Source organism: Molothrus ater, chromosome Z (genome assembly GCF_012460135.2).
Source record: "Molothrus ater isolate BHLD 08-10-18 breed brown headed cowbird chromosome Z, BPBGC_Mater_1.1, whole genome shotgun sequence".
NCBI lineage: Eukaryota > Metazoa > Chordata > Aves > Passeriformes > Icteridae > Molothrus > Molothrus ater.
The window spans coordinates 29,029,343-29,052,931 of NC_050511.2; the positions used below are offsets into that span (position 1 = coordinate 29,029,343).

Sequence of the window (23,589 nt, forward strand, 5' to 3'; positions counted from 1 at the left end):
TATAAACTTAAATCTTGTCTCCTTAATCTTTGTCTAGTGTTTTAGTCCATCTAGAAAGGTCTGCAAGATCACTCTTCAAGAGTCAACAGCAACTCCCAGTTTTGTATCAATAAGCAAACTTGCTGATACAAAATGGTGCATTCTTCTATATACAGATAATGAATAAATATTTTGAACAGGACTGACCCTTAAAGATATCTATGTGGAACAGCCCTAGTAAGTGGCTGCCAGCCAGATATAGCCCCACTCATCACAACTCTGACATTCACCCACAGCATTGTGAACCCTCTCATCCCACAACTGGACAACTTTTTACAGAAGGATGCTGTGAGGGACAGCCTTACTAAAATCCAGAAAAGTCCCATCCACCACCTTCTCTTTATCCACTTGGAGGATATCATAGATCAACACTGAATTAGGTAAACAGGGCCTTTGTGAATCCCACTTGTGAACCAATGTTAATTGCACTGTTCTTTAAATGCCTTTCAGAAGCACTCAGTATAATTTTCTCCAGGAACTGAGGCTAGAACATTTGTAGTTTCCTGGGTCTCCCTGCACACCCTCTATGTAAATTGAATAATATAGGAGAGTTTCCAGTCAGCAGGGACCTTTTCAGACTCCCACAACCTTTGGTAGACAATGCAAAGGGGTCATGTAGTAACGATAATAAAAAAAATTCAGGTAATAGCACTAGTTTGCATATTCATTGTTAATATACCCTGAAATATGTAAATGTCACAAAAGACCTGCGTCACAAGCCAAGATTCAGGTGCACTAAATGCCCTAATGAAACACCTAGCTCTAATTAGTGCTTTTTGACTGTATTTGACTGAAAAGTTTGCTGAAGTGTTTCCACCTGAAGAATTTCTTCATTATTCTGTTTTGTTGTTGTCATATTAAGCATGCACTGACTTTAGGTCACAAGATGCATTCAATATACACAAAAGTGCTCAAATGCTACTATTACTATCTAACATCTTACCTCACAGTAGATTCTTTGTAACAGTAAATCATTTAAATAGAATAGTTTAAATTACTATGGACATAAGACACAATTTTGCATGTTTTATTCATTAGTAAGTGAAGAAATTTAATTTGCTACTGACAGGCAAGTACTGCATCCAGTACCAAGAACTGCATCTTGCTATGAGGTTAAATAGAACAGCAGTAAACCAGGTACAGCACTTTACATCAGTTCAAAGCAAGCACTGAAAATACTTGAAGTTATATACATTATACCAGGATTTTATATCCTAGAGCCACTTAAATCACGGTTCTTGCAACCTCCTGCCACACTAATGCAACAAAGCCTCTTTTCCTTTGCAGAATCAACTGAAAGTCACTGCTTCAGAACTGTTTCAATTCTAGTCCTAATAAACAGAATATTTTTGTTTTGTCAAGGTCTATTGAATGTCACATTCCTTTTGATGTCTGTATGTTTGCCAAAAATACTTGAATATTTTAGTTGTGCTCTTCATTTTATTTCTTCTTCCTATGTCAAATCCTTGAAAACTTAGGAATTACAGTAATAAATACTATTTTAATACCTATTGCCAGGCTAAGCAAGCCAAAGCTTTCTCTAATTTCTAAATTACTTTTTCATATATATGTGAAAAAGCATTCTAACTGGGCTTTTTCTGTATTTGAAGATTAGCACTTATTACATTAAAATGTATTTAATCTTACTGTCACCTCAGTACACTAGTGTCAAACACATCCTACATTTCAGCAAACATTTCTGTCACCCTAACTGTACACTTGATAAGACATGAGTGCTCACAGAAATGGCTAGCCTGGAAAAATGCAGAGAAGCCTACTGTATGAATATATGCCTTTTTCTAGTAATTGCCTTGGTTTTATTACACTATATTAGACATCTCATATGAAGATTTGCTGTGATAACAATTAAATTGAAACTATCAAGCGGCTAATACCACTGGGTTCCTTACAGATATGATGACACTGTCAGGGGTTGAGCAACTAATCACCATATCATCTCCTTAAACAGAAAATTCCTAGAATTGTATTTTTAAATCAATATGAAATAAAGACAGGAAAAAAATCCATAGAATTCTTTTATCAATTTTACACTCTGTGCAACTTTAACAATTACATTACTAATTAATATCACAATATTTTGTTAAGTGAGTGGACATACAGATGTATAAAATGCATCCAAAATTGAGGCCACAGATTATAACAACAACAGGCAACATGGCATTTGATTAACTGCATTGGATTTGATTATTTCATTGGCTTCACTTGAGAGAGAGGGTTTAGGCCACTGAGCAATGAAAACCTGCACAATCTCAACACCTGATACTGAGCCAACAGCACTCTACACAAGGACAAAGGCCTTTAATTCATGCATAACTACTGAACCCAGGAAAAGTGATTGTATTCAAAGAATTCTTGGTGTATCAAAAAATATTTTGCACTTTTTCTTTTAACTAATTAAAAAAGACAAATGGCCCTCTATTTTCTAGGTAGATAAAAAGAACCACAATGCAAATTTGAATGACAGCTTTATTTAAATTGAACTATATTACATCCAGGCAGAAAATAGAAGAAATGTAGTATTATTTGTATAAAAAAAAGACACATAGCACTAAAAAATACCAAAATTATCACACAGAAGTATACCCTTCCTCCTGCCTCACTTTCCTTTTTCAGAAAAGCTAACGATTTAACACAAAGCTCCACCTTTTCTTGTAAAGATAATTTTTAATATCACATTCATATGCTGCTTCTATCTGGGTCTTTACAGAACCAGATCAAAATGGTTCCTTATTGTATATAGCAGGTCACGGTTCTTATGTTAGGATATTTTGTGTTTTAGTTCTGATTTTACATCACCTGATACTGATTCTGCAGCTAGGAGAAATATTACTCCTCCCCCTAATATTTCATTTTGCATTGTTCTTACTATCATTTGTTTGTGACAGATTTCTGATGATGTAAGGATGGCCATCTGTGAAAAAGGATTGAATCATCATAGGTATCAATGAATGGGGAAAAAAAGTATAAAACAAACATGTTTTAAAATTTATACGCTTAACATGGCTTAATTTGCATTTTACAAGCACCCAGCATATACTCACTGTGGCTATGAAAAATGCCTATAATTGTACATGCAGTCATTAGATAGCAGAATGGGAATACCTAAATGGGTCATGCTAAAATTAGTCACTTAGCTGAAAGTGTCTGAAAGTGTCCTAGCTGAGTTGTCTGAAACTATTTAACAGGTGTACATTCTTAGCCAAAACTGTCAACGAAGAACTCTTTCAAGCTAAACAGAGCTGCTCTGCTTTTGTCCAGCATTATTTCAGTTTCTCTTCTTAGATCACAAGTGTGAGACATCCTTTTAGGAATCTTCATCCATAAGTTTATTTTCTTTCATGGATATACACAATAACTACAAATACAATATAGTCTGGCCATATTACTGATTTGAAGACAATGTTTTTCTCTTAGGAACATCAAACTGCTGTAAAAAGGTATGGCATAAATGATTTTGTATTACTGCCAATACTTCATAAAATAAAACTAATCCTATGCCCAAATATGAATTGATGAATTGTGTAACTTTACAGTCTTTTATGTAAAACAGAAATTTGGCTAGATCAAAGTCACTGACATGTGAAATTCATTGAGAATTAGAAGTAGGTAAAATAGACCTTTGCAAAGACATGATAGGTGGTAACTGGCAGCAGGAAAACTCTCCATGTAAGTTGATCTAGCAAATATAACTGAGCAATCAATCATCTTAAAAGAATATGCAGGATGATAAAGAGACAAATTAAATTTCACCAGTAAAAAATGTAGGGAAAAAGTCAGGAGAGATTTCTCAAAAAAATCTGGTTTCTACAGATATCTTCTAATTATATCTTTAAAGATCTTACATCAGCCTAATCTTGATTTTCCAAAGTAAATGACCTCTGAAAGTTTCGACTACAGGAATTTACAATGATAATTAAGAAATCTGGGACTGCTGTTTCACTAATTTTCTAAAGTGACATCTCTACATCTTGAAAAAAGCTTTCTAATGTACAGCTTTAAATTCATGATGTAGTGGGTTACCTATAAAATAACGTTGTGAAAGAGAAGGGAAAATTTGTAAAATTCAAACTACGGAAAAAAAGAAACCAAAATATTCCCCGATTGAAAAAAATGTATTTGATAAATTTTGCATATAGAAATATGAGTGGAAATATTTTGAAAAGTACTAACCATAAAAAACACTAGGTGAGGCACTTGCCAGAAACTTCTTACAATACTTACAGGAGTTATTCAATGATTTTCATAAATTTTAAATTATTACAACATGTTTTTTGAGGAATGGCACAAAAGTCAACAATAACACCTCTTAAATCAGCACACCCAAGTGCATATACCTAAAATCTGAACTCAATACCCTGAATCATGTATTTACAGTGATAGACCTTTGTATGTTTACTGATTTTTTTTCAGAATTTATAAGACACAGTACTTCCTAAACCACTGCCATGTCCATGCTTGCAATTAACAGAACTGAAACATACAGTATCTTTGAACTCAGCTATGGGATGTGAGACGTGTATTTCCTTACTCTTTTGTATCCTTTTCTGGCAACTAGTTAAATGTCAACACTTCATCTTTATAAAGATCAGTAAATTATTAAGTATTTAAAATTGTACTGCATGGAAGGTTAATATTTATTTGTCAAACATAACATTTGCATACTCAAAGAAAATGTTTCAAATTAGTTTATAATATTACAGACAAGCATTTCTAAGTCTGCACTATTTCATAAGCCATTCCAAGAAATCTGCATGCTATTGTATTGACTGGGTTGTATTGGCTACCTCTCCTTTGTTTCACTCTTTCACAAAATCTTATTGTGTGATTTTCAAGCAGTGGTGTTTAGTTTTTTAATCCTCCCTGCACTGCTACCCAGGAGAGGCTTTACAACATAAACTGCAAAGTAGCATTTTCTCAGCAGGAACAACAACATTCCTCTTCAAAAAGAGGCTTAATAAAAATAGGACTGTAATGAACACGCTAGCTCGGGTCACAAAGTGCTACACATAGCACCACCACTGAAAGTTTAGGAAGTTTTGCAGAATGATACTCCTTTGGCTCTTCAAAAGCCTTATCATGCAATATATGATTGAGATAAATGTCTTTCCAGTGTATTAAGCTCATGCACAGGTATTTTCTTAGTTGCCTTATTTCTCTTCATTCTACTTTCAAAAGCCTGTCCTACTAGCAACCACCTGGCATTAATCACTGTGACTATACAGCAAACAGTTTCAGACAAACGCTGGTGTACATAATTTATACAGTTCCAGCTGAAACACACAAAATTTCTCCTACTGTGCAGCTAATATCCAGAATATGTACAGTCCTTCCTCCCATTTGTCTAGAAATGAGAGATATCCCATTCCACATTTTCCCACTACAGCCCTGCCACTCCATTTGTCTAATTTCTGTGCCCTCTAAGATAGCTGTCCCAGATGACACGTTACTTCATGATAGCTCCTTCTCATTTCAGTACTACCAGGTAAAGTGAAAATACAGAAATGAGCTTCTATTATCATTGCATCTATTGCTAGCAGCAGAAACAAAAGCTGTAATACCTTGGATTTATCATCTCTGATTTGGAATCGTTTTGGGGTCTTTCTTGTTTGGTTGGTTGCTTTTGTCTAGATTTGGTGCTGTTTTCTGTCTTAATGTAGAAATGTTGTGCACTTCTGAGAGCCTCATAAAAATCTCTCACAATTTCCTCAATATCTGTGGGTATCAATGGACGGGGAAACACTATACAGTAAATATTTATCTTTTTTTTTAAATTTCACTTTAATGCAGCAGTGAATGTTTGACATTGAATCAATCAGTTTTCTAATAATATAAAAAGGAATAACCACCCTAGGCACTTTCCACTGAAATTGTACTTCTTTCAGGCTTATATACTGCCTGTGATACACAAATGCTGTTTATCAGTTTTTTTGTAATGCAGAGTATTAACAAAATCAACAAGAGCAAGAGAAAATTATGGGTCAAGACAAACAAACTGCCTTCTGCATAAATTCCCTTTTGTAGTCTCTCTCTTTACTTTCCAGAAAATAAGAAAAACAGAGCAAACAGAGGAAGTATTAGAATATACATAATGCGCTCCCCATTTTTACTTAAAACCTGCACACTTCTGTGCTTTACTCATATGCCTAGCAGTTGAAGCTAAGTCTTCTTCATGCCCTCACGGTCTTGAAAAAACTTTATAAAGAAATAACCATAATTTTTTTTAAAAATGAAAACCGCAATTCCTGAAAATTAACTGAATAGAATTGCTGCTGGTTTCTTTACTAGAAGAAAGCACCTATTCCTTCTTCCTGAACAATTTATAGTCTTATATATGACACCAGAACTCTTGTTCTAAAGCTAGGGAAAATGTTTGATATCCACCATTTGCAAGACCTAAAAACAGGTTTAGGTGGCTTTAACGTGAAATGAATGGACAGCAAAAGGAAAGTTATTTCATCTCTGATGTCTGGGGAGTATAGGAAGATCCCATCATTGCTTTTTAGAAAGCAACCTTGTTGCTTTTTATTGCTTACACATGGATCACAATACAGAGAGGGTTGAAAGGCGCAGCAGTGGGATCATCTGGTCTAACCTCCCAGCTCAAACATGGTCAACTGAGAGCACATTGCATGGCATTGCATCCAGACAGTTCCTGAATATCCTCAGTGAGGGAGAGTCCACAACCTCTCTGGGCAATCTGCTGCAGTGCACAATTACCTCCACACTAAAGCAGTTCTTCCTAATATTCAGATGGACCTTCCTGTCCATCAGTTTTTCTTCCTGTTGCCTCTTGTCCTTTTGCTTGACATAACTGAGAAGAGCCTGGTCCATCTTCTTTGCACTTTCCTTTCACTTACTTATAGACATTTATAAGATCTCCTCTCTGCTGTCTCTTCTCCAGGTTAAACACGACCATTTCCCTAAGTTTTTCCTCACAAAAGAGATGCTCAAGTCCCCTCATCATTTTTGTAGACCTTTGCTGGACTTGCTCCAGGAGCTCCACATCTCTCTTTTACTGAGGAGTCCAGAAGTGGACACAGAACTCCCAATGTGGTCTCACTAGGGCTGAGTAGAGGGGGAGGATCACCTCCCTCAACCTGCTGGCAATGCTCCTTCTAATGCTCCCCAGGACACTGACATTCTTGAGTAGAAAGGCATGTGTATTAAGCACCAGTAAATAAAATAATCAAAGCTTCTTCTTTCATTCTTATGGTTCTCAGCACAAACATCCAAAACAGAAACCTCCAAAATAAATTGTATTGACTCCTCTTGTCGGCCTGTCTCCAACAGTCAACTTTCAGACTTCTCTTTTCAAGCCACGTTTCCCTTCAAATTCAATGTTTTCATATGGGTGAATCTGTCATGGAAAGCAGCCAACTTCTTTATATACAGAAAATCAAAAGCAGTTTCCAGTTATCTCAGACATTCATACTTGGTCCAAACTCTCACAATATTCAGCCTAACAAGTGCAAGTTTAGCCTGGAATGTTTCCTGATTCACTCTAGTAACAGAAAAAAGGATCCAATATTTTGTCTCTGGTAAGGCCTTGATATGTTCTCATCTGTAGATGCCTTTTCTGCCCTTCTTCTTTCTCACACCGTAAATTTCTATGACCTAGAAGCTAAAAATTTATTTATATTCGTAGTTCTTTGAGACCCAAATACTAAGAATTGGTCATAGTATAGGAACCTAACAAAACATGGTAGCATCTGTAATGCATGGAACTAGTTACTCTACATGGCCACAGAGAAAAACGGACAAATTTAGCTGTAAAGACACAGACGTATCAGAAAAAGTGTTGCTGTTCCATGCTGCATAAATTATTTGCAGTATTCAACCTGGGATTTGTGAAAGAAATGATCAAACAAAATGGATGTAGGTAGACACTTCTGTTCCTGGAATTACCCTGATTTCACTGACATTCCATATTAGGGTTGCAATACTTGTAGGCTGAATTGTGAGTAAAATCTGACTTCCATCTCTGGGTGACATCTCGCAAGAAGCACAAATGACAAGCTGGGTCTGTGACAGAACCATTGCAGAACAATTAAAAGAACATATGAAAGTTATACAGGCTATATAACCTATGTACTCCAGAGTCGCATACATACCACAGGGATGAGTAAAGCATAAGCAACCACAGCTCCAACTCACTCTACTCTGTCTTGTATTTCATTAAATCTAGTTGTTGACATCTATAGTATATATTTATTCCTACAGCAGCTATGTGAGGCAGAGGGACTCTTTCCCAAAAAGGCATCATCAATGGAGTGTTTTTCCAAAACAACAGCTTTCTATTGTTGCAGACTGTACAAGGTTAAGATTTGTGTAAGTTTGCAAAGTAGAGGCTTTGCAATAATAGAATTATCTTCCAGGCTAATGCCCTTAGCACTGAATTATGCCGTGTCTTGGGAAGTAATACAGCAACCCATTGTAGTTTCAGCAATTCAAATTTTAGCGCTATCAAAACTTCTTAATAATGCCCTTTTTCTCTGCAGACTCCTTGCTTTCTATGACGTTACCCCTTTATCTAAATTCATGGTCACAGTATGTTCATGAGTTCTCGTATGTTCCCAGTTTCAGATTAAATCCATAAATCTACTCCTGGGGCAAATGTATTTCCACAGTTGCAAAAGCCATACGTATTCTGATAATGGATAAAATTCTCAATCTTTATATGTCAGTGGTCTTAATTAAAAAATTAATTAAAATTGAAATTTATTTTAATTTTAACTTCAAACCAATAAGATTTTTTCATTAGTCATTTGCATATGCATATCATTATGTATTGCTTTTAAAAGAGGGTGCAATACTAGTGTTGTCAGAATTAGGCACTGAGCCACTATTATTGCTCTTACTATCAAGCAAAAAATAGGCAGCAAAGCTACATATGTGTTACAAAAAAAATGATTAAGAATCAATAGGACTCATAAAGAAACAGACCACATTGTACAGTCAGTCAGTTTTGACACTCAGATGCCCCTCTATCTTTTGCAATTGCTGTGGTTCTTGGTAGAGAGATATGAAGGCTGTTGATTCTCTACAAAAGCCAAAATGAGAACTTCGGTTTAGAGCACTCTCTTTCAAAACACATGCATGCACATTTCATGACCAGTAGTCATGTCAATATATTACAAGAAATTATGAAGACAAAGAATATTATTTCCACCTGAGTTTTCATACTGTTTTTTGTTTTTCCTTGCTCCTCTTCCCAATCTTCTTTAGTTTGCAAAATTTCTAATGGAATATAAAATGTCATTTTATGTTTATTTTCAACAATGTGGAAACTGTACATAAGAAGTCCTCCTATCAGTTAATAAAACCTTATCTAAGGGAGTTAAGAACAGGTCCATGGTGCTGTTAAACATCAATTGATCAATCTACCTGTTTTCATTGGCGTAACTGGGAAGAATTTTTAAAAGATAATATAAGGAACAAATATGGCATTAGAGGTAAGGATTTTAAATACTGGAAAGGCTTCCTTACATCAGACTTCCTATAAGAAAAAAAAAAGTATGTCCTTTTGATATATACACAGATAGTGTTGCTAGCTGTCTCCAACATTAATGTCAGAACTGTCTGCAATGATTAAAATAGCTAATAAAATTATAGAACCTTTTTTTTTTCTAGTAAAAATTGAACTTTGGAGAATAACACGAAAAAAGAAATCTTCCTGTCACCCTACAGTGCTTGGGATAGAGGATCAAGGAAAAAACATTTTGTAATTACACATTCCACAAATTTTCCTCTAAATTCTGTTCCCTCTAAATTTCTGGAAAGCTGTTTAATCATCTTCAATTCCTGTAAACAGGCACCTAGTAATTTTGCAAACCTTGTAATGCCATGTAATATTAAATTACAAGACAGTAATTTTCAGTCATAAAGCCAGCCCTGCAAACTGAAGAGTGTGTTATTTCATGAAGAGTCTCCAAATCTAGCATCTATTCATTTCCCGATGACAAAACAAAATGTTCAGGTCATTTGACTACTAGTATTTTCTTCCCTGAGTATTATCTAGACAGTTGGCTTGACAGTACATTAATATCCTCACCCCTGATGGAGTTGAAAAAATTGAATACTGTTTTCAAAAACTTCTTATTGAAGTAATACAGTTCAGGTGACATATATCTGAAGTGGAAGAAGCCTTCACCTTTTTTATGATTGCTTCTTGTGGGAGAAATTCTGCAGCAACTTAACCTCATCTAAAAACTGTTCAAGCAACTTTTCAAGGTCACTGTTAATAGAGCAAATTTCTGTGTAAATGCTGATTGAACAAAGCTAAGGTACCCAGGGCAGCATTAAAATGTGAATCAAGTGCATTCATAAAGTGGTTGGCTTGAGTAGTAATTGATAACCTGTTATGTGTGGCACTCCTATTTCACTTATTTCTTCTTTTCCTCAGTCTATTCTGTCACACCGTACATTCTCACATTACCATTTTATGGTCAAAAGTCACAAACCCAGCAGCTGAGGATTTTTTTAAAGTTTATAATGAACAGCATTGGGACTACAGCGAAGTCCATTTATAAAGAACTGTATTTACCTCTGCCAGAGAGGATCCTCTGATTTATAACAATGCAGCTCTTTAAGCTCTATGAAGTGAATGGGTCATGTTTAGAAAGAGCTTACCGCGTAAAACAGTGAGTCTCGTGGACACACTTATTTCGCCAACACTGTTGGAAGCCACACATTCATAAATAGCTTCATCTCGGGGTGTGCGCAGTGGCTGTATTCTGAGAACTGATCCAGATCCATCATCAAACTCTATTACCTATAAAAGGAAACAAAAGCTGTCACAGATGTTGTTACAAATACCTATCCCTCAGCTAATCTGTTCATGAACAGTGGCCTGTTGGTATTCAAGTCACCAAAGACGGGTTTGTTTCTCAAATTTATGTTGCAGGACAAATTCCAGTCATATGGGAAAATGTTTAAGTGGAACATGCATTGTTTATCAGTGAGTACTCAGTGGCCATTTTAATATAGCTTCAAGAAATACAGGACAAAAACCAAATGAACAAACAAACAAAAAAAACAAACAAAAAAACAAAAAAAAAAACCAAAAAAAAAAAAAACAAAAAAAAAAAAAAAAAAACCAAAAAAAACCAAAAAAAAAACCAAAAAAAAAAAACAAAAAAACCAAGCCAGCAAACAAGGGCTCTAAGAAAAAAGTCTGGGACTTAATGCTCTCTTATTCTGAAGTTCATCACCAATGCTTCTCAATTCTCTCAGCTAAAGTACTTTACCTTCAAGTGACAGTTACATTCATTTTAATTGCTGCCAGCTATATTCCCTCTCTACTCACAGAGTGCAGCTCACTCACTTATTTGGCTCCAAAGTTAATGACTGTCTGCAATTTCTGAACCAAACAGGATGACTCAGTTTAGCTTTGTATTTTACCCACAAAATAAGTAAATTTATCTAACAAAGTGATCATTTAGGAGGCTAAATAATACAGCAAAAGTTCTAAGATGTAGTTTTAAAATTGCAAAATTCACACAGTAAGTAATAACATTTATATGAGAAAATGCACTGAGCAGATATTATTTCCTTCTTGATCTGAAGCCAGAATCACATCAAATATTGGTGAGTACTGCAACACTCTGTTGGTCCTGGAAAAACCTTCTTAATAGTTAAGTAATAGAAGTAATCTCTTTAATCTACTTTTTTAAAAATAAATTTTAAAAATTGCTGAGAGATATCAGTACTACCATCAGATAAATGGTACTTATAAACAAAGGACAGTCAGATTTTTTGTCTTGTTTTTCTCTACAAAATAATCAATATATATACATGCACAAAGTGATTTACAGATATGTCTATTTGCACATCTCTTTGCGTCCTTCTGTCTCATTTTCACACAAGCAACCTATGAGACCACTGTACATGTTGATAAAAAAGAGCTATAAAGTCTGGGGCCAGAAATGGTGGTGAATATGCCCTGCATCTCGCTATTTTCATTGTTGGAATCGCTCAGTTTCTACTTAGCATTGGGAGAGGTGCAAGTAAGATAAGAACCCTGGAGTTTTTTGTTACTGAATTTGTTTGATAGCCCACAGAATATATTTTTCTTGTTCTTCCAGTAAAGCCACCTTAAACTAATCTAGATAAGACAATATATCCACCTGATGTTAGCACAATTAAAGGAATAACTAGAATTCTCAATAAATTGACATTTATAAGGGAAAAATAATTTTAAAGTCTTTAAGCAGTCGGACTAACAATTTATAGATACAAAATGCAAGTATAGGATCTAGGATCTGAATACTAACAGACATACTTAAAATAGAGTAATTGCTATTGTTTAAACCTGAATACTGAATAAATGTATCTGGACAGACACTGAAAACAATTGCAGCAGACCGGATTCGGCAAATACTGCAGAGATTAAGTTTCAAGTCTGGTGTCTCAAAAATATGTATCATAAAAGGGATTTATTTTTTCATGCAATGAGTTCTCCCCTTTCCTGCATACCACAGCTAGTTAATTCCTAACTCTTCCCCATCTACTGGATGAGATTTTATTTTTTTATGACAGATATTTTTTAATAAAAGCATTTTTGCACACAAGGTAGAGCAATGTAATTTTCAACTTTTATTTTTCCCTTTTCTGTTTCTTCTTAAGTTCCTCTGAAAAGGACTTCTCAGCAAATTAAAGCAGATTTCTATAATTCCTATTATTTGAAATAATTTGCAGGAAGAGGAGAAAAAAAGAATCCTCATTCAGAGTCTATATCTGTAATATAAATAAAAGCTGAAAGATTAATAAAGAAAACCCTCGAGGTCTTACTGAATATTTTAATTTCAAAAGCACTGCCTAGCTTTCACTGCTATTGTCAATAAGTTGGGAGAATTAGCTGGTGAGCAAGAAATTTCAATGACAGCAGTCTTCAAATATATAAACAGTCAAGAGAGAGGAAATAAACTATTTGTTCCCCAATTGAACATCAAGTTCCAGCAAGAGTTCTGGTTTCATGCAGGGCACAGGTAACCATGACAAGTTTCATTAAACCCTGTAGGAGACTGTCCAAGTTCATTGAATTTTAACAAAGTAACCTCCAGAACGCTTGGGAAAGCATGTGCATAAGATGGACCACTAGAATGGACCACTAGAATTATTTCCAGCTGTATTTACTTTATGAAGACAGGTGTTCAGGTAAAACATTTTGATGTGTGTCATCATTAAGTAACTGAGAGAAATATAGAAAATATTAACGTGAAAGAAACCAAACTAAATATTCTCTTACTGGTCCAGCTGAAAATCTCAGGACATTTCTTGTTTCCCAAATGTTTTATATGTATTTTTTGAATCTCATTTCTACTGTTGTTCTTTTCTTATTTACAGATTCTATGGCATGAATTAACAGCCTTACTTTGAACAGCAAGAAAAGCTGTTTAAAATAATGATTTGGTATGCACACTTCGTAACTGCTCTGCTCAGCGGACATGATAAAAATTATAAAACACTTGGCAAGAGTCATCTATTTGTTCAAAATATACTCCATCTTACTTGGCTATACTGTTTGTTCAACAGTCCACTAAAGGCATTTTAAAAACATTTTTAAGGTGTTTTTTATAGTTACATGCAAATAATTTTTATGGAAATAAAACTACTCTATGTTTGCCTATTCTCCCTGAAAACAGGTACACAGATCCCAAGAAAGCAATATATTAAGGAGATATACCATGACACATTGCAGAATAACACACAGTAAACATATACATGCACCATCATTCTCTGTTTAGAATTCAATTTGAGTGAAAGTTCTGTGAACAGAAGAGGATAAATTGTGTAAAATTTATGATAAACCTTCTATGTTAATCCCTCTAGCCAATTACAGCTCTGCATATGCTCTGCAAAGTGCAAACAATTTTGGCACTAGGAGGTAACATTTAAATTAATGATTTTGTTTTTCATGCTGTAGTAAATACACAAGCCAGAAATTATAATGGGTAATGAACAAATTTCAATGTCTTTAGATATTTATTGAACCAAAAATCAAGAAAATAAATTTGGTTTATAGACAAAATGCAGTTCTTCTAAAAGAATCTAACCTGAAAGCCAGGAAAAACAATCTTCACAAATGCTAATAAAAATTAATATAGAGGACTTTAATATTCAGTTGGTTGTTAATAACTATATGTTAGATAATTTTCTCATAAAATGCATGTCACAAACATTTTATGTACAAACCTTTAATCTTTGAACAGTTGCTTTCAAGAAAACAGAACTCTCATATCTAACACTGAAAACATTTAAGAGACAATTGCACACTCTTAGTGCCGGTTTTGATATCTCTTCTAAAAGCTTTCTCCCATTTTCCGAGTTTTTACTTCATGCTAAAGGTCAATCCATATTTGACATTAATTATTCTTGCCACTACAAGAGGGAATAATACTTGTTTTCTTATTTCCCTCAAAAAATCAGAATCCTTTGAGCAGATTATTTTCACCGTTTCCTTTAACTGAAGATTGTGGAGAGAAACATCTTCCTCCAAGACTTTTCCTAATTTATTGTTAAGAAAAAAATCAAAAGTAAGCAAGTTTTATTTTTCCTCTTCAGCAGCAGGAACTACAGTGCCCCTTTCATTTCTTTCATCAGAAGGGGTAAGGAATTGTGGCAGCAGAAGCAGCCAAAGACTAAGCCTGTTCGATGCACCTTGTCAGAAAAGGAGATGGTTTGCTCTTTGGAGACAGCAGTCACTGCTCAACTCAAGTTCTTCATAAGCTCTCCATGAACCAGCAAACTGAACAGAGGCACCACAGAGATCCTCAGTTCAACCATACAAGCTTAGAAAACAGCAGTAGCAGTTTTCTCTTTAATGGGTCTACGCACAACCAGTTTTCAAAATTAAAAACTTCATTAGAATATTCCCACCAAATTATCCCTGATAGTCAATTCTATTCTGCTAAATCACCGTTAATAAAGCGCACAAAGTGGGATTAAAAACAAAGTTGGAATTAAAATGTTTTTCAGAGGAACAGAACAATGGACCTAATACCTCAAATCTCTGATTGCTGACTTTCTTTCCTTTTTTGTTCCAGACAATTTTAGGTCTTGGATCTCCTGTGGCTTGACAGATGAATGAGGCAACTCCTCCTGAAACCCCTGTCTGGTCAACGGGAGTTCTTGTAAACTTTGGTGGTGCTGAAAGAAAAAAAAAAAAATTAACTATATTAATACAAGCAGTAAACATAAATTTTAAAAAAGTTGGATCAAGACTTCAAAATTTAAAAAAAGGAAATGCTTTGTTTCTCCAGTGATAGCATTCACCTGCATGAGAAAACATTATTTTAAAAGACCTAAAAGGTCAAGAAAGTACTTACAGATTTTACTAGTGAAATTTGTATTAAAACAGAAATTTGATGGCATTGGAATAGCGAGATCACACATTATATTTTATCACGATTATAAATGAAAAATCCAATTTGACTTCTGTTGCAAAATGAGCTCATCAATCAACTGGAATAATATCACGATTAGCTACTTGATGCTGTGATCACAGGGTGTCATGAAAACCGGAAGCTCACCTTTGAGACATTAAAATCAGTGACATTTAGGAGAAAGCATTTGTAATTTTGCATGGTGGAGGTAAATTATTATGTATTAAGAGTTCAGGCAAAAAGGATTGTATCAGAAGAGAGATTTATGCTTTGCTAATTTTCCTGGCAAAAATGTACCAAAACCAAAATGCAAGAGCACATTCCAGCAAAACAGTGTACTACTACTGCCATGGGGAAATTATGAAAGAACTTCTCTGATGTCAAAAATTGCCAAAACCTTAGCAAATAAAACACACTTTAAGTGAAAATACTAGAGATCCTTTCCCAGGCCTTATGTCTGGACCACAAAAAAGGCAAAAATATATTTTGATGAAGAGCATCTGGGTTTCAACAAAACTGCTCTCTTTGAACCCTTTTTGTTTTAACTCAGCACTGTGATATGTAAAGAGACTCAAATGAATCTATATACTGACATTCTGTGGCACAAGTTGTAATTGTGGGCCACCAAGTGAAAAATGACACACTGCCATTCACCTTTAAGGTTTTTTTTTACATTTTGTGAATTCACTGTTAGAATGCAAAGCACTGAAGGAGAAACACTTCATGACAAAGTCCAAGAGCACACAGTAACTCTGTATAGTACCTCATAGGCAGCAAATAGTACACATAGCAATAAATTAAATTAAAAATCTTTCACCAAACTTAACTGCTCTAAGGTGTACAACCAGTTTTCCAGAAATTTCTTACGCAGAACTGTCCAAAATCTGGTGAAGGACTATAGGACTATAGCTGCTATGACTCCTTACAAAAACTGAATACTGGCTTCTGCAGAGCATTATTACCTACATCGTGAAGTTGCAGAAATATGGCTGAATACTTAGCTCCAGCTACCTGAACAACAGTATTTTTGCCATCCTGCGTGAATTTTTGCTAACCAGAAATTAGTAAAGCTTTTGTTTATTAGCCACCTAGCATTAGAGGCATAGATAGCATTAGACACAGGAAACAAGGGCAGTTGTACATAATGATGCAATTTTCAACTTGTGGACTCTTCTCAAGGAAAACAAGGTTTTAAGGCTGTATATAAAATCCACTTTCTTGTATGATGGGACTAATATTATCTACATCAATAAAAAAGCTTCACAGGCCAGAATAGAATGGAATTGGGTTGATCTTTGTTTTTCACTTAGACCATAACCTAGCCGAAAAAAAATAAGGTATGTATCTGTCTGGTCAAACTTTTTTTTACATAAGTAAGACATTTCTATAAAAAAACATTGCCACAACTCTCCTCCAATATGTAATATTGGAAGTAAGTCAGTTATTTTTCAAGTATCATATGATATCAGAGAAGATAAATTATTCTTAGAACACAAATAAATTTATAAAATTATCTGCCATGGGGAGAGGTAAGTACTATGCAATCCCTCTTTTTATTAGTCTATCAAAATGTTCATCTTGTTACATATAAAGCAACTATCATCACTGTAAGGGTATGTGAAATCATAACCCAGCAGAAGCAAAAATGAAAAGTGGTATTTGTTGCCTTTATCTTTATAAAAGTTGTTAATTAAGGTTTGACACAAATTATCTCTACAATTAATGTTGTCAGTTTCTTGACATTGATTGTGACCTAAGCTGCTAGGCACTCTGACAGCAAACACAATTAAACTGCACACACAGTTGTGCTTATTAACATGAGGGCAATTTTGATTGAGAACTGACAACTATTTTTGATCTCCCTTAACAACAGCAGTGCACAGTTCAAGAAAAACTCTCCACAACACAGTTCATTAAGCACAGCAGCAATCTATATGGAAACCTTCCACTGCAATTAAATCTGCCAAAAAAATAAGATGTAATATGTTACCATCTATGATACCAGAGTCTTTCAGCACTTTTGGAACTCTCCTTGGTAACATCAATAAATGCAGTTAGAATCACACAATTGTTATTAAAATAAAATAAGTGAAATTCACTTAAAATCATCTCATATTTCTGTACTTAAATTTTCTTAAGAGAATCATAAAAATTGCTGCAGTATTACCTTTTAAATGCAAGAACAAGCCAAGTTTTCTTGCTTATACACCGGTACCTACTCAGGTATTGATACTAGTAGTGAATTTTGATACCTTGTCAAGCTAAAAAGAAAAAAAAATCAGAGTGGGGGATACCTGTAACTTGGACTTCTGAAGAGTACCACAAGCTTTGGCATTCAAGAGGCTGAGGGCTCCCACCATCTCCTACTTGGTACGCACTTCTTGCTGGGACTCTTGAGAAGCCAAAGTGACAACTACAAAACTACTGCAAATTACACTCTTAATATACAAGGGAAAATTGAATTTATTGCTAGCTCACGTTAAATACACTGAGCTTGCATTTATTTGTTTTACAGAGTTTAACCCCACAGAAATTAGGCTGCTGCTTCAATGAACAGTCAAGCTGTCCCCTCAAGGGCCCTCTCTGAAATGAGAGATGGTTTACCACTATCCAGATAGAAGTGGAGTTTTTTTGCACATTATGGCTCCATAAAATATATTTTTAAAGTGACACTAAAATAACTCATTTTGATTGGAACATTTGAATATCTTGGCATGAGCATAAGAAATTTCTTTCTTCCCTTCTGCACCTCTACATTGACTTTCTAAAGTTTAAGTAGAGTTCTGAAACAGTGAATTGAATTAATTAATTCATATTTCATCATGTTATAGAATAATCCATTTTAAAGTTGCTGTTTTGTTCCCTGTGCTGTGTTTTAAGGAACTGTAATACTTTTCGTCTGCACTCAAATAAAATGTCTGACAAAATACTTTTGAAGTTCAGCCCCCTTTTTTCCACAGCTACTGCAAACTATTCTTGTGTAGAGACATTTTTATGGACATACTCCTCTATGAAAAGGTGAATATGAGGATAAGACTTCACCTTCTTTAAAGTGAAAGCTAAAAGGATGCCTGCAGTCCAACTACAGCTAGCTCAGCATGTGAACTTACTGTGAAAAAGATACATAGAGGATGCAGATCCTCATACATTTGTTTCCAGTTTCTCTGTTTGGGGTGTATGAAAGTTCCTAGTATAAAATAATTCAATTTAGGACTAAACTTCATCATATGCCTGAAATACCAAAAATTTTACTAGGTCAGAACAAAAATTGCCAAAAAGTACATCATATTGTATCCTTTTTAAGCATATATAGCAGGGTAAATAAAGACATCAGAAAAAACTAAAAATGCAAAGACACTTATTTCAAATGCCTCATTTGCTAATGCATTCACACATATTTGAGGAGATTCCCTAAAAATTACAGTAACTTTTTCAGTTATAAAGACTCATTTTGTACCAATAAAAGTTGGAAGATGACAATCACAACTTTTCCTATGAAATGTTTTCACCTCAGACTCAGAAATGTAGGTTGACAGCAGAGTAAACAATGTGGTCTGGCACACATACAATCACACATACCATTTTCATTTAGCATAGTCTTACTGGTCTAGTAGCAAAAACTTTCAGGGAGTATGCAAATGGACTCACTCTGAGTAAAAAATTCTGTAGTGATTCTTCCCATGTCAAATTACACACTCAAAAATTTCTCATGCGGTAAAAATTCAAATAAACACAATTAAAAACAACCACCAAAAAAACCCAAAAATCCAGCCAAGAAAGAAAAAAGCTCACAAATCAAACCAAACCAAACCAACACCTTTATTTACCCCATTTTCCATTTTGCAACAGTCACTCTATTCTACAGACTTAGGAGACAATATGTTCTAAATAAAAAGGCCATAGACTGGTTCATATTTAATGATGGTGAAGGTGGTGAAGATTCCTGTCCAGGTAAAAATGAACAAACAGGCAAATATTGCACTTAATCACAGTCTGATACTGTACCGATGCATTACAAATTTCATGATTCGTTATTATTTTCACAATTCCTCCAGCAGTTAATATATTAAAAAACTATTATACAAACACATAGTACTTAATAGAAAATCACTTAATAGAAATTTTAAAATATCCTTATATAAAGCCTTAGCAGCTAATTTACCCATTAGTAATAATTTGTGTCATCAGTTAGACTGATCATTTTACAAGTAATTTTTTCACCTTAATTCTAACCTGCACTTACAGAAGACCTGCACACTGGCTATGTAAGAAAATCTAATTAGTTTTTGTTTCTGTAAGGACAAGAAATAATTTGTATTAATGAAATCTGCATAAAGAAACTACTAAGTTAACAAGTAGTATGTTCCTAAAAGCTCTTTTCTGTCAGTCACAAGCTGTGAAATTTCTCTGTTTCTCACTTAAAACTGTTTTTCATCTTAAAATTGCCCTTGCCTTAACATCCTTCACCAAGAAGAATAGCAAAAACACAATCTTCAGATGTCATCATACTCTGAGCAGTGGAATGGTTTTATTATTATATAAATGAAAATTATTGGTATTGTGTCCTTCAACTTTTAAATGCATTTCAGCCATGCCAATGAAGTCCTGCTGAAAATTTTGATCCATTTGGTTCCCAGAAACTATTTCTAGGTACAAACAAACGTTTCCCAAAAGTCTGGGTAAATGAAATCAAGCAATTTTACTTTACAGGCATCACAGCATCCTCTTAAAAATTCAGCCCCTACAAAAGTAATAAAATCTTGATAATATAATTGAAACACTCATCATCCCACCTTCTTTCTTTAATATGCATTCTTCTAAAAGCAAAAGCACTCAGAACAAAGGACTGGTATTTGAGAGAGGTTTCTGGTTATGGTTATGGTTTGGGGCTATTTTTCCAATTTAGCAGTAATCTCCAGTTCCCAACCTTCAATCTGCCAGAACATACCTGCCCTACAGATTAAGTAAGCAGCTCAAAAAATAAAAATATCACTTGCTGATGTCTCAAGGAAAATATGAAAAGTCAATCCTATCTTTTATATTTTCAAATTTCCTTCAATGCACAGTGTCAGTGTAGTAGGCTGGCCATTAGGTTCATTACTCCCTGAAATAAGAACTCAAACTACAGACTTACAAGTAATGTCTCACAAGCAGGATAGGTAGGTTACATTTTCCAAAAGGTCTAATGTTAAAATAGCACACATTTAATGTGTACCTTTAAGCTCTGCAAACCTTGTTACCAGCTCATTTCATTGCGGATTATGTATGCCTTTTTTAGAGACAGACATTATCTGAGCCCTAGGGACATGGGAGGTATATGAACTAACACAGACAGCAGCAGACGTTTATTTGCCAACTAATATCATTCACACACATTCACACATGTTCATTTTAAGCTTATAATAACTGAGAGAATGAAAAAGGCTTTCACAAATAAGAAGACCTTAAGTGAAAAACCTGCGAAAAAAAGCCTTTTACTAATAGTATAGACCAATAAATACATTTATATTTGAAGTAGAAAGAAGCTGAAGCAGTATACATTGCTGTTCTGTTTTTATTTAAACTGTTGCAAGCAACCGACTAACAATTTAAGCAGGTTTCATGAAAAATTTTTGGCACATTTAGTGTAAAACTCGGGCCAACCATTAACTACTGCCTTATTAGAGCAACACTGTGCTAAACCTAACAGGAAGCCAGGGTTTACAAGCTATCACAGTCAGTCTCATAGATGATCAGATGAAAGGAGAAACCTCCTTTCATGGCCTACTCCCACAGCCATGCCCTCTTGCCTTCATTCCTCAGGTTGGATGCCCAGTCTCAGCTATCAGTGCTACATATGCACTAGCTTAAATACAAAATTTAGCCTGCATTTAAATACTGCTACAGAAAATGAAGTATACATTTGCCTCTGAATCTTCCCTTACTTCACGGTCTCTTCGGTTCTTTCTACACAAAAATCCTGGTTTACATTAGAGTTCAAGAAAAGAGAATCAGGATGTTTGGTTCTAGTATTTGGCTAACCTGAGCACTGAAATATGCAAGCATATGACTAAGTAATACTCACTATCCAGCAAATGCATAGTAGGGCAAGAATTCTCCCTTTTTTTCCCCCATGCCCATAGGAATTCCAGCACTATTAACCCAGTGTTCATGATATTAACTCAACTGCAGATATGCCTTTAAGTCATAAAACAGCACATGTTCAAATGCACATTACAAAACAAAATAGGTATAAGCTTGTGTATATACACAATATTTATCACAAAAGTATATGTAAAAGCTAGGTGGAACTTAATTTACCTCAGTTAGAAAGAGGACCTTGCTAGTAAATCCAGTACTAAGCCTTCTTTCAGCAGCAAATAAAAAGCATGAAGTCTCTTGAATCTAAAAGGTTAGTGACGTGCACCACTTTATCCCCCAGGAATATTACATAACCTTGTCATATTCACTAATTTAACAAAAGGAAATTCTGCTTCAAAGCTCTCTACTGCTCCTTTTTCAAATTTTAATGTCTGCAGACTGCATATGAATTATTTGGTAACTGAGAGCTGACGCTCCTTTTCAATGTGCAGAGTAAAAGCAGTGAATTTTAAAATGCCAGGCAAGCTGATCTCTTTCCAGAAGAGTTTTGCTCCAAAAGAAAGGTAGGAAAAAATGAGACACTACAAGTTTCAATTAGGGACTGGGAATATCTGAGTTATGACTAGAGAGATGACCTTTAGAAGTGTTTCAGTCTTACTAAAACTCTCAAAATACAGGTACCAAAATGAGGAAGCATAAAATTGGGGCACTGTAACAATGAAATGAAACTTCCACTCATATTTTATTTATCTAAAAACAACAAAATGCATACCTTGCCATTTATGCTGATTACTGACTGTGAAAGCAAAATCAACTATCTAGTAATAATACTGACTCTACATACTAATATGATTCAGTGTTAATGCTTGACAAGGCATTCACATAAGCAAATTCTCATAATTCCTATTCAAGCAGAAGTATGCTTGTGTCTAATCAAATCTCACAACCCATATGAACATATGCAATATGGGGAATTAAGGGGTTCAAGATGACTTTCTACTTGCAGAACAGCATTAGGAGATTACATGACATGACATAAGCATAATTTATTGAGCTAAACTGGTAAAAAAAAAGATAGTATCATTAAGGCTGCTATAAAGTAATAATAATTAAAAAACCTAGTTAGGAGAGACTCATAAATCTTCCTTCTTACTAAGTTAGGCCTGTTTCATCCCAAAACTTGATCAACACCTCCTTCTATTAATTATAAAAAAACATTTACCATTTACCTACAAAGATCATTTATATGCAACCTAAATTAGATGTTCAGCCAAATAGACAGATTATATACTCCCCTTACCAGCAAGCTCTGTGAGCTGTGCAAGGCAGCCCACCTTCAGCTGTACTGTAAGACAGGTTAGCATGGCCTGTAGGATGATGCATTGCTGATACAAAAGCAGACATTCATAAACTAGGTCAGAAAACTGTTTATAGATATTAAAAAAGATTCAGTGACTAAAGGCCCCAGTGGATTGTCCCAGTTCCTTGCCTACAAGTCACTTACAATACATCAGTGTGGTTAGCATAGCACAAGCAGCCTGCTCTGGGATATGGCTGTGCAGACATAAAAGCACTGATTAGAATGTATTTACACTGGCAGTATTTTTGATACTGTATATTTTCTGAGTCCTACTGTGTATAGGTCCTGTTGCAAATAATAACCACATTTTGTTGTCACTAAGGACAATGCACTGCAAAAATATAAGAAATACTAGTTGTAAGGTACTCAAGGTTCATCTGCTCCATGAACCTGTACAGGGGCTAAATTTGTTCTAGATTGTCTCAAGTAAAGTTATGCCAGCACAGATGTGAAGCATATTGAAGCATGTAAAAATATGAGAACTAAAACCTCATACAAAGAAATGGACAACAGAGGTGTTACCAGATCAAGGATTTTATTAAAAAGCAAAAACACATAACCAAAAAGAAACATATCACCCCCTAAAGGTAAACTTCTGATCACTAGAAGTTCATTTCTCTTTTAATTGTGACATGTAATAGCACTTCATACAATGACATCTATTCTGCCACCTATTACCTGAAATCACTGAAAATACAATTATTT

The 23,589-nt window shown here is 34.8% G+C and overlaps 1 protein-coding gene across 7 annotated transcripts in view; it reads right to left on the reverse strand.

Moving 5' to 3' along the window:
* The window catches only part of PTPRD (protein tyrosine phosphatase receptor type D), a 1,172,279-nt gene that overhangs the window by 209,181 nt on the left and 939,509 nt on the right, over positions 1–23,589 (reverse strand). For all 7 annotated transcript variants that reach the window (XM_054517855.1, XM_036402900.2, XM_036402899.2 and 4 more), the window contains 2 exons: positions 15,062–15,207; positions 10,690–10,831 (listed from right to left, as the gene is read on the reverse strand). In XM_054517855.1, coding sequence (XP_054373830.1) covers positions 10,690–10,831; positions 15,062–15,207 — 288 coding nt within the window. The remainder of the gene's footprint in view (positions 1–10,689; positions 10,832–15,061; positions 15,208–23,589) is intronic.